General features: G+C 39.0%; 1 protein-coding gene across 10 annotated transcripts in view; it reads left to right on the forward strand.

Annotated features, from left to right (window-relative positions):
• LYN (LYN proto-oncogene, Src family tyrosine kinase) overlaps positions 1–14,415 on the forward strand; it is a 53,696-nt gene that overhangs the window by 5,141 nt on the left and 34,140 nt on the right. For 4 of the 10 annotated variants that reach the window (XM_072998938.2, XM_020812954.3, XM_072998939.2 and 1 more), the window contains exons 2-4: positions 11,877–12,005; positions 13,772–13,817; positions 13,958–14,063. In XM_072998938.2, coding sequence (XP_072855039.2) covers positions 11,883–12,005; positions 13,772–13,817; positions 13,958–14,063 — 275 coding nt within the window. In that variant the 5' untranslated portion in view covers positions 11,877–11,882. Of the gene's footprint in view, positions 1–10,283; positions 10,350–11,876; positions 12,006–13,771; positions 13,818–13,957; positions 14,064–14,415 lie in introns of those variants that run through there. The other 6 variants (XM_072998940.2, XM_020812957.3, XM_078393754.1 and 3 more) reach the window with 3 other exon arrangements.

Raw genomic sequence — 14,415 nt, forward strand, 5'->3', positions numbered from 1 at the left:
TGGTAAAGTGGAATTAGGATTGTGCCAAAGTCCACAGCAGGATTTTGTTCACATGTATGTTTCCTAAGAGATTATTGTATATGAGCAGAGCTTGGAGCATATGGCCTGCATGTTGAGGAAGAGCTGCACTGGCAAGGTTGTTCCATCTCTTTTAGATGTCACTAATGAAGGATGTTGCTGGCAGTGCAGGCTTCTCTCATTCTGAATCTTCTCAAACATTGTGTGCTCTTGGTTGCTTTGATGGAATACAGCAGAAGCACATTAGAGCTTGCAAAATTTACTTTTTGGATTACAGCATCTAGAAACTAAGAGATTCCGGGAGAGGGTGGCCCCAAAAGTAATATTTCCAAATTCTAAAGGATTTATGTCTAGGATAACCAAATGCAACAGAGTTCGTTTGGTCTTACCAGTGGTGTGTGTTCTGTGCCATCAAGTTGGTAACGACTCATAGCAACCCTTAAATTGCTTTCAGGGTAAGTGAAATATTTAAGGAGGGCTTTTACCAGTTCCACTCCCTCAGTCAGTTTCCATGACCAAGTGGAGATTTGAACCCTGTTCTCCAGTGTCCTAGGCCATCACTCTGTTTGCTACACCACACTGAGAATCCCTACTGGTTGTGTAGAAAAGTGTATTTCTATAGTTTCAGCTTTTCTTTACATTACAAGGTCACCTGCCATAATGACGCTCTTCCTCTGCATGTGGTTATCTTTGCCACAGCAGATTGTGTATCTGCACTGTACTAGTATGTTTAAGACTGCAGTCCTGTACTTTACATAAGTAAGCCTCAGTGAACTTCTTTGAGTATGACTGCAAAGTTACATACATGCACAAAACTGAACATCATTCCAAAATGTTTGACTACTAAAATGGAGATCATAGGAAGTCATCCGTGGCAACTTGTGGACCTGGTTGTATGTGTATGTGTGTGCTTCACCCCAATATTTTGGGGAGTGTTCCCTTGCACAGTCATGAGCTGCTTATGGGATTGTGGATGCCATGAAAAGGAGTAAGTAGTTGGACTGATATACATTCAATAGAATAGAACAAAAACACAATGGAATGAAGTAGAAAAATGAATGTATGAGGTAAGCAGAATTTTCCCCAAAGTTATTCTTCAGATTGGAACATTATATTTTAGTCATGTGTCATCATAGGCCAGCAATTCTCTTATGGAATTGCATCATTTGGTATGAGATGTGAAAAGATAGCTGTTTGATGAACAGCTTTCTATTTAAAATCTAAACAGAAATGATCCTAACTGAATGCCAAATGTTATGGCAATATCTCGTCCCCCTACTTTTCATAGTAAACTTTTATTTACCAATCACTGTCTTTTTTACAAATCTAAAACTCTTTCATGTTCCTTGTTGTGCATTTTTCAAAGGAAGTATTTAAACTTCCAGATAGCTTTTTGTCATGATTGATGCTACTGGATGGATGTAGAGTGGGTGGAACCAAACTACAATTCATTGGAAGCATTACCTGATAATTTGTATGAATATTATTCAAATTAGAAGGCCAGAACTTTTTAAAAAATTGATCCAATTCCAAATTGAACTGAGGGAAACATGCTACCAGAAATATGATTAATTCTCCTTTTTTGCTTTAAAAATGTGTGAGATGCATACATGATAGCAACTTAAGATATTATCTGGTCATTTTTGTTATTTCTGAAGGTGTGTGTTTTGTCTTAAGAACCATAATGCTAGGCAACTGCCAAAGGAGGTGGCTGTGGGTAATGTTTTTTCACAGTTCCTTCTGTGCTTTCATTATTGCTCTTTAACACTGGGGGAAATCCAGTGTTTAGATATAACTTCAGCCACTATGGAATTAAGAGGATTTAAATGTCCTAAATATAAGCCTCTCTGCTGTTATGCATTAAACAATGTGTCTTGGCAATTTTGCCACTTTAGACATATCCACCATTTTGTCTGAATAAATGTTACATCATTTTTTTTTCTTTGGTAATGGTATAACTTTGGAGTTAGTGCCTTCAGGTAGCATGACTGAAAGTTATTTGAGGAAGTATCTATTCCCATACAAGTCCCACTTCTCAAATTAAATTCTAATGATGAGGCACCTTGTAACAAGGTGTCTTCTGTGAGGAATATGGATTATTTTCTGAATTAAAAGTTGTCATATCTACTGTCTTCATTTTCTCGGAAAACCAAGTATTGTGGGGCCAGAAATAAGGACTCATGTATTTATTAAACTCTTTAGGCTATAGTGTTTCTATAACTACTTTTTATTGTTGTTTTTAAATTCTGCTTTACTGTATTTGTCTTCATCGTTAATTTGGGTTTTTTGTATATAATAAAATTTTTATTGTATATAATAAAACACAAACAGAAAGGCAGACGAAAAGCCTATAAGTAGAGAAAAATAAATAAATTCAAATATTTGCTTATGATAGTTGTATTTTCCGCCTCCAGTATGTCATTGTAGATACTGGTAGCTTCAATTACAGCAGTGCCTTACATTTTTCTATTTGTATTTTTTATGAAACATTTGTTTGGTGAGAAGAATTTGGCAATTTTGTTTTGTTTTGGAAACGTGGGATTCAAATTTCAAAGTCTGATATAGGATGATATCATGTTCTTCATATCACCTAGGTTGTAGATAATGGCAGAAGGTAAAACTTATCTTCCCAAAGCAGAAAGATAAATTGGTTCCTATGTCTCTGCAAAGTGGGAAGGTCAATGACAGCAGAAGGGTGGGGAAGCCTCTCCAGAATGGTGGTAAGGAGTGGAAACTCTTCGGAATTGTGCTCTTGTTCACATTCTTGATTACAAAGTAATGTTATGCCTGTTGGTTTTGTTTTAATTCATAGGGTTTTATTCTGCCTGTCACAGGATAGCAGCATGCAGAGTAAAACATTAAAATATAATAAGAACCACAAAGAACACCAAATAAAAATTTAAAACAATAACACCAAAAATTAAAAGTTCAAGTTAAAAAAAAAACACCCTCAAAAGACAATTTAAAATTTTCTAGGATACATCAGAAGACAGTAAGTGAGCCAGAGAATAATAAAAACTTAGAATTGTAAAGTTGAAAGCAACTCTTAAGGTCATCTCTTCCAAGTGACTGCTGATGCATGGAATCTGCAACTAGATCGTGCCTGACCAATGGCAACCAGATCTTTGTTTAAAAGCCTTCCATGAAAGAGAGCCACTCAGAGGGAGTGTGTTCCACTGTTGAAGAACTCTGTTCTTTCAAAAGTGTATTCAACATCATCTGTCTTGTAATGGAAAGTCAAAGGAATAGACTTTGCCTAATGCCCAAGAGCTGAGAAAAAAGGCAGGGCGGTGAGGAGGGTAATGTTAGTTTCAAACATTTTCAGTGCATTCAGCTGAGTTCCCAAAATAATTACTGATCAAGCTCTCCCAGAAGCATTTCAGCTGACTTCAACACCATAGGGGGAATTTCACATTCCCATATCAATATGTGTAGTATGGAGCCATATCTAGAGAACAGTTCTGGAAGAATATACTGTAATCATGTGCTGTCAAGTCATTTCAGATTATGATGATCCTTTTTACGCTTTTACAGGTAGAGAATACTCAGAGGTGGTTTACTATTCCCTTCTTCTGGGGGTGCCCTTGCATTATGGAACTTACCCAAGGCCACACAGGCTGGCTCTGTTAACAGGAGACACAGTGGGGAATTGAGCACCCAATCTTCTGCCTCTGCAGCCAAATACCTAAACCACTGAGCTATGTACAGGTTACTAGATGCAAAATATTTGAAAGCAAAATACTGTTGTTTAGCTTTGATGTGAACCTGTGATGAATCACTGTGTGCAAAGATCCAAATATACCAGCAAGAAATGACGTGAAAAGCTCTTGTTACTCATTGCGTATTTCAATCAAGTTGCTGGGGAACATGGTGTTGCTTCTTGTAGACTTGATATTCCAGCTTCCCTTCTTGTACAAATGTTTTATCTTTGGCTTGCAAAAATCTTATTCCTCTCCTTCAGGCAGTAATTTAGCCAGATGGCCTATATAGTATTGTTAGCCCTGGCTTGGGGGAATCATTAGTATACAACCAGGTCTTACTCTTATTCAGGAAACTGTGATGTTATTATGTGCTTTATTCAGTTGTTTGAAAACAAGTTAAGTGACCCACACACAAGGAAGGGAGTGTACTTGCAATTTCCCCTTTCTTGTTACTTTGCTTCCCTGACTAGCTGTAGTTGCAGAGAACAGAGACCCTTCTATGCATGGAGGGTCTTCACATAAGCCAGAATTCCAATTTTCTAATGTTCCATCTAATGTGGAACCCTTTGAAAAGACCTTCATCTTCAAAATGCTTACTTTTCAGGTAAGCACAGTGACAACAGAGGAGAGACAAGGATCTCAAACTCTGAAGTTGATTTGACCTATTTTAGAATACAAGAATAGACTATGTCTTTTCTTTTTCACTTTAGGGTGTTTGGATGCCCCATGCATGCATTGTTAGTGAGGGGGAATCTTCAACATGCAGTGCAGTTGGCCGATGGCAATGGAGTTGAGGGCATCTGGTGATGATGACATTTGTTTCTACAGGTGTTGATTTGTTTTGGCAAAAACTGTGACTTCACAGAACAGTGTAGTGCAGAAGTCACAACTGTATGAGAAGTGGGCCTGTAGGATGGCCACAGCATGAGTCAGAAAGCACCCGGTTTATATCTTACCTCAGCCATAAACTTGCTAGGGAGCCATGGAGAGGTTCCTGAGTAAATAATCAGTTTTTCAAAAAATGTCCTGTTTATAAATGTGGGATAGTCTGCTTCTATACTCACAATTCAAAACACTAAGAAAGGCCCCAGTATTGCTGCACAAGATTGTGCCTACATTTTCAGCATGAAAAAGGATGCCAAGCTTTACATAGCAAAGGGCAGCCTGAATACTGACAGCATGAATGACAAAAGTCAAGATGACCTACAGGGTACCCTCTTCTGCTCACTGTAGCCTCTCTATATGGAGTACTATGACAGCTTCAGAACACAAAAGGCCAAGCACTGTAGCTTAGAAGCAGAGAAAGTATGGCAAGGAAAATTTCCCAGGCACAGTCCCTGAACATCCAGTTCTTAGAAGAAAGGGATTTTGGATAGCAATTGTGGAAATAGCGTTACCAGAGTCCCTATAAAATAAACAATTAGGAGGTAGAGATAGTAAAGGTCATCAAATAGCAGCTAAGATGAAACCAACAGATTCATTCATTTAATCTGCAGAATGTGTTTGAATTCTGGTTTTAAGTCCCCTTGTATTCAGTCACATTTGTGGTGCTGCATTCAGGTTCTTCTTTTTCTTAATGAGCTCTACATCTTAATATTACATTACATTAGGCATCCTTCAGTCTCGAAAGACTATGGTGAAGTGCTCTGTATCTTAATATAGCAGGAAGGTATAATGTGCTGTTCCCCGTGTTGGGAACAGTTGCACTGTCTGAATTTGGCCAGTGCAAGTGGTTAAAAGTTTTGCTCAGTTCATATTTGGCTAGAATTTACATCAGTTTGCAATTTTCTTCATAAATGTGACGGAAAGAACATGAGCTTTGAAAGAAGAAAGCAAAACTGACAGATTCATCCACCCCGCCTGGTCAAAAATATAGTGCTTCTGGCGACCACATTCACAGTGCTTCCCCTGCAGCTCTCTTTGGTCAATCCTCACTGGACACAGCTTGTTCTTTCTTTCTCTTCCTCTTCCTCTTCACCACTCTGCTACTTTCTGCTTCTGCTTCCTCAGCAGCTCCACTTCATTTTACTGCTGGTGCCTTATCTTGCCTTTCTCGTCAGCTATTCCTCTCCACCTCCCCTGTGCCTTGCCTCTTCTCTGCCTCCCTCAAAACTATGAATAAAAAAAAACTATGAATAATTTAGAAACAGACAACCATTCTTTTTCTCTGTACCACTCCCATGTCATGTTCAGAGCCCCCCTCCTTGCTAAGTGTGAATCATCCTTGGCCAGGCAATTACCACTCATTCATCCCAAATGATGATGGGCCTCTAAACCTGATTCAGAATCACCTGATTCATGAGGTCAGTAGCTGAATTTTACAAAGAGCATTTCCACATTTCTTCTTCTGGGAACACCAGCAGAGAGGACAGGTGTTGGCTAATCCGGTACCACAGAGGGTTTTCTCATCTGTTGACTGAGAATAAGATAACCTATCCTAAATGGATAAATAGCATCCTTTGCACTTCACATATTTACGTGAATCCTATGAAGTATTAGTGACCACTAAAGTTTGTTTCATACTTTGATTGGAACCTATGTACACTCATCATGTCTGCCTATGCAATTCCTCATAGACATCTACCTCCATCTTTAGGAAATACTCTGGTTTCCTGAATCTTTTTACCATATAGATATGTTTTCAATAGTATGACCCATCTAGTCAGGTACTGGCTCATTCTAGTAGAAGCTTTCTTATGAGCTCGGATTTAAACTATGCTATAGTTCTGAGCAACATAGTTTCAGAAGGGTATCGAACATGCCAGAGGAAGGTGGCCAAGGTGTTTGGAAACCAAGAGGTACAAAGTCTCATTGATGGACTTGGGGTATTGTTAGCCTGCAGAAAAGAAGATTGAGAAGGTGACATGAGAGCCATCTCTAAATATTTATGAAAGAGGGAGCAAGCTTATTTTGTGAAGCTCCAGAGGATCGGACCTGATGTCAGTTCAGGAAGTCTGACGTCTGAATATCCTCCTAAGAGGCTTATAGAACTTTACAGGAAAATTATAGGGGAGGGGAACAGAAGCTTGCATTAATCAAAGCTGGCATTTAACCTGGAAAGGATTAATATCAGAATGAAATCAGACAATTGTTTCCAATCAAATCTAAATTCATCTGGGTATCAAGGTATAGATCTTTTCATTGTTGCAATGATTTCAGGCAACTTTGCTTGTCTAATTTTACAGGCGTCATCTATCTACATTGCGTGTATGTTCCACATGCACATAAATAAAGTTGTTGACTTTCAGAAATCTTACATCTATGGAAAACTGGGAAGCAAAAGTGCTTATTTTAATACTCTTTCTATTCTTTCCTTTGTTTGGGCTTTTTATCATTTGTATAAGCACGTTCTACTATCAGACATGAAAGATTCTTTTGCTAAGCAATGTACAGTGACCTTGCTTGCAGGCTTGGTTGGAGCTGGCTGATTGTTTTGCAGTGGCTTTTAGTAAACTTTTAGTATACTGCTGTTCAAACCTCATTGTACTGTTCACCCCTATTATGTTAAGTAGTTATGAATATTCCTGTGGCAGGCTAATGTTGCTGAGAGGCGGAGCCGAGAGATATGTAAAAGAGGCGGAGTCAGAGAGTGAGTCAGTGAAAGTCAGAGTGAGTGAGTGGAGAAGGAGATAGAGTGTGGTAGTTTGGGAGATCTGAGGTGTGATTAGAGTGAAAAGTGAATAAGAACTGTAATGACAAATAGAAGGCTGAGATTGATGATAATAGAAGTTACCTATGATTAATAATGACATTTGTAATCAATAAAAATGTTTTATTTAAAAGACAATGAAGTTTGGACCTGCATCTTCATCCTTCCATAATTAAAGTTGATTTAGTGGTCAACTGGTGGCAGTGGGGTAAAAGGGAGTACAGTGGTGCCCTTCATAGCAATGTTAATCCGTTCTGGATTAATCAGTCGCTATCCGGAAACATCGCTATACGGATGGAAAAAACCCCATAGGAACGCATTAAATTTCCTATGGGAGGAAAACTTGCCGCTATGCAGAAATCCTCCATCCGGCCGCCATTTTCGCCGCCTCGGTAAGTGAGGAAATCACGCAAAAATGCTTCCAGCGGCCATTTTGTGCACCCGGCGGCCATTTTGGAACTGCCGATCAGCTGTTCTAAAAACATCGCAATGCGATGTTTCCCCTATCTAAACATCACAATGTGATCGCATTAGCGATAGTAAAAAACAGGTCGCTATGCGGATTCGTCGTTAAACAGTGCACTCGTTATGCGAGGCACCACTGTAGTAGTATGCCTTTGTGTGCTCTGTGTTTGGGGAGTCAGGCAAGGGACATGAAGGTGAATGCCACACTCATTTTTAAAGCATAATGTATATTTTAAGGCAACTTTTCCTAAAGCCTCCTTAATTTTTTAACACTCTAAACATACAAAATTTCACATCTTGACACCGAAATAATGGAGTTAAGTTACAAGAAAGGGAATTTTGCCTAAACATTTTAAAGAACTTCCTAGCAATTGTTTGAAAATGCAATTGACTGCCTTTAAAAATGACAGACTCTCCTTCATTTCAAGTTTCTTACAAAAAGGTGGATAGTCATCTGTCCAGGATGCTTCAGCTTTAGGGTTACTGCTTCAGCAAAGGGTTGGTCTCTTGGGGCCCCTTCTAGTTGTACAGTACTGTTATTGTCTGATATTCCCAATCAGGATGATAATGACTGCCAATTTGCCTGTAAAAATTGTGTTAGTCCAACCAGACCATACCCTGGAAACTTAACAAGATCATACTTTTGTCTTCCTTTTTTTTAAATGTTCTAAGTGCAAACATCCTAATGAAGTATGACATTTCCTCTAACAGTGAGGTTGTTTTAGAGTATGCTTGACGTAAATTGTTGCTATGTAAAATAGTTTAGCAATATAATTGGCTAATGTAGTTGTCATGTTAGGAGAAAATTACCTAATCTCTTTGAAATCTTTGTGTATGTTTTATCACAACAGGTTGGAGAATTTTTCAAGTTTTCTTCTATCTCATGACTTTCTGCTTAAAGGGTTTGGGTACAGATTATTTGTGAAAGGAAGGTGGAACGTATGACTGCGTTCCAGATGAGGATATGAAAATTTATGTCATAAAATAGAAGGAAAGGGGGACTGGAGATATCTATATTTGGACCCCGGCCAAGTTGGCCATACATGACTGACAATGTGATAACCTCAATAACCAATGTGATAACCTCAATGTGATCAATATGTCAATGAAAATGAATGCAGATACAATTGTACTTATGTTGGTGTGCTCTTGAGTTTTTTGGTTGATGGCCTAGAGAAGGGCTCCCCAAACCCCGGTCTATGGACCAGTCCTGGTCCGTGGCCTTGCCAGGACTGGGCCACAGTCTCCTCCTCCCCACATGAGCAGATGCATGCATGGGCCCTCCCACAGTTCCTCCCATGCACCCACAGCCCCTCCCACACACACACAGCCCCTCCCGTGCATGCACGGATGCCCCTTTGCCCGCACACTAAACCGGTCTGTGGAGGCAAAAACATTGGGGACCACTGGTCTAGAGTATAGATGAGGAACCTTTGGCATGTCTGATGTTGTAGAACCTCACTTTCTATCAGTCTTAGCCCGTACAACCAATGGTTAAGTATTCCGGGAGTAGTAGTCCAGGAAGATAAGGATGGCTACAGATTATCCATCCTATATCCATGAGACTTCATTCTTTCCAGGGACAATTGTCTGTTCTTGAAGCACTCTTAAAAGGCAGCTAACTCTTAAAAAGGGGAAGTGGTCAAAGAGGTATCTGTTTTTGTCTCAGATATCTGCCCATCCACATTGCTTCCTTTGTTGTCATCTTGCCTTCCTTTAATGCTCACAGAACTCCTGTGAGTTGCTTGTAGTTGGACAGAACTACAGTTAAACCCCCTCGACTTTAAAAACACATGGTGTATAAAGAACAGTCAAGAGACAGAAAGGTTTTAGAAGACTAGAATAACTGGATGAACGATTTTTTATTGTGCCTATTTTGAGATCGAGTTAGACATGAGGGAAGTTTTCCTAGATGTTTTGGATATCTGTTCCAGGCACACATAAAATGAGGTCTTAGTTTGTCACTGTAAATTTGTGCAGAGAACATTGTACCCTTGGACACTCCTGCATCACCATCCCTCCATCTTTGTGAAGACACATTTTTGTGTTCCTGTCTTAATTCCATTATTGGAGCCAGGAAGGAAGAAAAGCTTGTGGAACAACTGACTGCAGGGAAGTAATGAACAGGGCAGACGTATGAGTGACATCCTCATTGTGCCCAGTTCAATTCAGCATGTGCAGGTTCTTCCGCAATTGCATGCTGCCTCCGTTCTCTCTCTCTCTTCCTGTTGCTTCTCCCACAATTGCTTCATGTTCTTTGCTGCATTTGCAGTTTCCTATCTTTAGCAAGTTTCACTTCACTCCATGATAAGTGCTAGCTGTTTTAGGAGAAAGCAGACCATGATGTCCATAATCTCTAGCTTTCCTTTTTCAGCTGCAACAAACACTTTTCACAGGAGATATTACTGGTATAAATGGGAAAGGGGGAGATAAGAAAAATGCTGTGAGATTTCTGCTAGGCTGAGAACTGCTGCATTAAGCAACACTTATCTGAAGTCTACAAGGAAATGTTTACTGTACGTATAGTATATCTGAGGGTGCAAAGTCGATTAAAATTTGTAGAGGTGTGTGTCTTTGATACTAATTAGGTCTTCTTGATAAAACCTATTTTAAATAATAGAATTTAGAGTAAGAGTACCTCAGGGCTCATCTACCCTTTGCTTATGTAGGAAATATATTGGTAAATCCTCTGCTAGTGCAGAAAATCTATAATTTAAGACTTCTGGCATATGGCCTTTTAACCTGTGTTTAAAAAATTCCCATGACAGAGAATTTACCACCTTCTGAGGTAGTTAGCACTGTCAAACATTTCTTAGTGGGGGAAACCAGAAAGGCTTTATCATGCTCCTAGCTGGTTTGTAAAGTGAGGGCTGTATTATGAGTGGATAATCTCAGTGGGATTAAGGGCCATTTTTCAAATTTGTCAGGAACTCAATGGTTGCACTTCTGGCTGAGGAACGAGGAGTAGAGATAAAGGGGAAAGGAAGGGCCAAAGAGGCTAATTGGTAATACATAAATAAATGTGTGGTATATGGGAGGTGGTGAGGAACTGAAGTTGCTGGGGCCTGCAAAAATAGCTTTACACTCAGTGCTTCATAATCCCAGTTACATACATCTTCTGCCAGCATAACATCTGTGAATCCATTGTTGTCCCCTTCTCCTCTTGCCTTCACACTTTCCCAACATCAGGGTCTTTTCCAGGGAGTCTTCTCTTCTCATGAGATGGCCAAAGTATTGAAGGGGGAGCAGTAGGATGCAATAAATTCATCAGTTCTGAAGAACAGCAGTGAATTCCTAGTAAACTTTCTCAGGAGAAGATATAAAATAAGAACAGTAAAGTACATTCAGAAATGAATATAAAATAGCATAGAAAATCTTTGCCTAAAATCTGGTTAAGTGAAATTGACTGCAATATATTAGAAAGTCTAAAGAAGACAGGTGAATTTCCCTGGTGTTTAAAAGGTATTTGTGTTAGCGCCAGGCAAATCTCCTTTATAGAGAGAGTTCTGCTATTTAGTTGCTGTTACTAAGAAAGGCCCTCACACATCTGGTGAAACAGGTAGTTACTGTAAGGTTTTACATGATAAATTAGAGAACTAGGAAAAATTACTTATTTGTACTGTGGCTCCGAGAGGCCACCAATCAGCATGACCAGTTTCTGTAGTGGTTAGGAAACTCAGAAAGCTATACTCAGAAAGTATCTATCTATCTATCTATCTATCTATCTATCTATCTATCTATCTATCTATCTATCTATCTATCTATCTATCTATCTATCTATCTATCTATCTATCTATCTATCTATCTATCTATCTATCTGTCTGTCTGTCTGTCTGTCTGTCTGTCTGTCTGTCTGTCTGTCTGTCTGTCTGTCTGTCTGTCTCTCTCTCTCTCTCTCTCTCTCTCTCTCTCTCTCTCTCTCTCTCTCTCTCTCTCCCGCCCATCTGGCCTAAAAGGCCACTCTAGGCGGGGTATAAATAAAAGTATTATTTTGAACCTCAACTAGACAGCATTTTTGCTTAATCATCTTCTTCTTCCTACAGGGAAATATGGGATGTATAGAATCGAAGAGAAAAGAGAGTCTGCCAGGAGATGAGAAGAGCCAACCAGTACGTAAAACTGAACGAACTATTTATGTGAGGGATCCAACGTCCAGTAAACAACAAAGGCCAGTAAGTAGATAGTTTCAGGGAAGATGTTGAATAGTGAGATCATAGCATGACTGGCGTACCTTAAATTTCTGAATGAAAACATAAGAATGTAGAAATGAAGAAATAAATCCATTACATTGGCTGAAATCCTGTTACCCAATGTGAGTTGCAATTAGAGTAAGCCAAAGGCATCAGTGGGAATTTGAGGCAACTCCTCTGTAATTTTCATTAATTCAATGAGCATACTCTACATGTGACTTACTATGCTGAGTAATAGAATTTCACCCATTTATTGGGGCAAAAATGGTTTTCCAGTGACAAAAGGCTTTGTTGGGACAGATTTTTTCTGAGCTAGTTTTGCCTGTAAAGAACAAAACAACAAACAAACAAACTGCAAAACCATGGCTGAGACTGAGGGATGTCATTTACAACTCTTGAAGTAACAATGTCGTAGTTAGAATGCCTTCTTCGTAGGTCTTGTTCTATGTGAACTCTGCAACAAGATATGATTCTTGGAGATTAAAATGTCCTGTCTTGATGGACAACTGTTAAGGTGCCAGAAGTGTATCTAAAGTTTATTTTGGGGGGGGAGGGGGGGAAGACACACCATAATCCTTCTGTGAATCCTTCCTGCTCTTCCAACATAGGTAGCCCCATTGGTCTGTTGCAACAAACTCAACAAAGTGTATTTTGGTAGCTTAATGTCAGAGTCATTCTATTTAACCTAAGGATCTGTGGACTGCAGCACAGTTCTTCAGATACATGAAGTGTTAACCTGAGTGGGCATATATTTTATTCTTATGTGAGAGGGGCATGGAAGAGAAACAAATGTCAACTCTAGGATCCCTTTTCTGAAGGCTCCTTTTAATTCTGGAACTAGCTCTGCTTACTAGAGGGCTGACAGAAAGACTGGAGAACATAGATTACCAGATAATATAGGAGCAATTTCCAATTTTCATGAGGAATCTAACTGAACCAACAATAGGGAGGTAAAAACAAAAAACCAAGAGCTGCACAATATAGCGAAGTGCCGGCTGGTCTGGACCTGCAATAACACATGTTTGTTTTTCTGAAGAGCCCTCAAAATTTTATTTTGCTCTTTGGAACACTGTGCTTTTGCCACAGGTTTCTGTTGGCTTTAATGACATGGGACTGCTTCTATTCCCGAAGCACAATTTCAACCCGTCTTAAATTCTGTGCACACCCTGACTTCAGACTAAACCACCTTCAGCTCTATACAATTTGTGTATACATAAACAAAACAAAACAAAATATGCAATGAGTTACCTCTTTTAAATCCAAAGGTTCTTTCGGTTTGGTTGATACATACTGAGAAGTATCTGTTGTTTTTCATTTATGAAATAGCTACTGACAGTTGTGCTTCTCCTGTAAATTCCAAAATTATGACAACACAGGAGGAGCCCTAGTAGATGCTATCAAAAGTTTATCTTGTCCAAAGTAAGTTCAACAGCATGTGTGCGTACACACACATATCATTTCCCCAACAACAGGTATTTGCCTTCATTGGATGACCTTTTGTTCTAGAATGAATTGTTGAATGTACATAAACTGCTGTGCTCAGTGGTTTAAAAGCCTCACTGTAGGTGCTGTAAATGGCTTCTGAATGTTGGCCAAGATCAAATAGCCAGCATTAAAAACTAAAACTAAAAGGTGGAGGGAGAATCTGTAGTCACTATGTTTTAAAAAATGCTAATTTTATAAATATGAGTCTATGCATTTGATGTTGTTGTAAACCATTATTAATTAACTGTTACTTGTTGTTCTAGGCAAATGTTGATGTACTTCTGCCAGGTCAGAGATTTGGTAAAGAAGGTATGTTTCTAAAAAGCAACAAGTAATATAATAGTTATGATATAAAACATTGATTATGTAATATCATTTGCCATATCAAGTTTTAACATAACAAGCATTAATAAATGACTGGGAATATCTTCCTTGAATTTCTATATTAGATGATGATGAACATCGAGATATTGTAGTATCCCTGTATCCTTACGATGGCATTCATGAAGATGATTTATCTTTCAAAAAAGGAGAAAAAATGGAAATTCTGGAGGAGTAAGTATAAACAGCTGTTTTTCTTCTTCTCTAACTCCTAGAGACAATCATACAAGCTGGTAAGGAGGATTGTGTTTGCTATTTTAATCCCTTTAACATGTAAAATATAGTGCTGTGGTTATAGTGCTGGTGTAGAGCTGCAGACATCTGGGTTCAATCCTGCTGCATTGTTACAGATGTAGAAGGAAAAAGGTGTAACTGTTATTTGTTTTGTAGCTGATATTTCAAGAGTCCTAGCTGGGATTTTTCATCACACAGTAAGCCATTGGGTATGAATACCCCAAACATCCTAGCCATGACTTGCTAATTGCCATCTCAGAATGCATGAATGTTACCTCTTTTGCCTTTCATC

The sequence above is a fragment of the Pogona vitticeps genome, chromosome 4 (genome assembly GCF_051106095.1).
Source record: "Pogona vitticeps strain Pit_001003342236 chromosome 4, PviZW2.1, whole genome shotgun sequence".
NCBI classification, from domain to species: domain Eukaryota; kingdom Metazoa; phylum Chordata; class Lepidosauria; order Squamata; family Agamidae; genus Pogona; species Pogona vitticeps.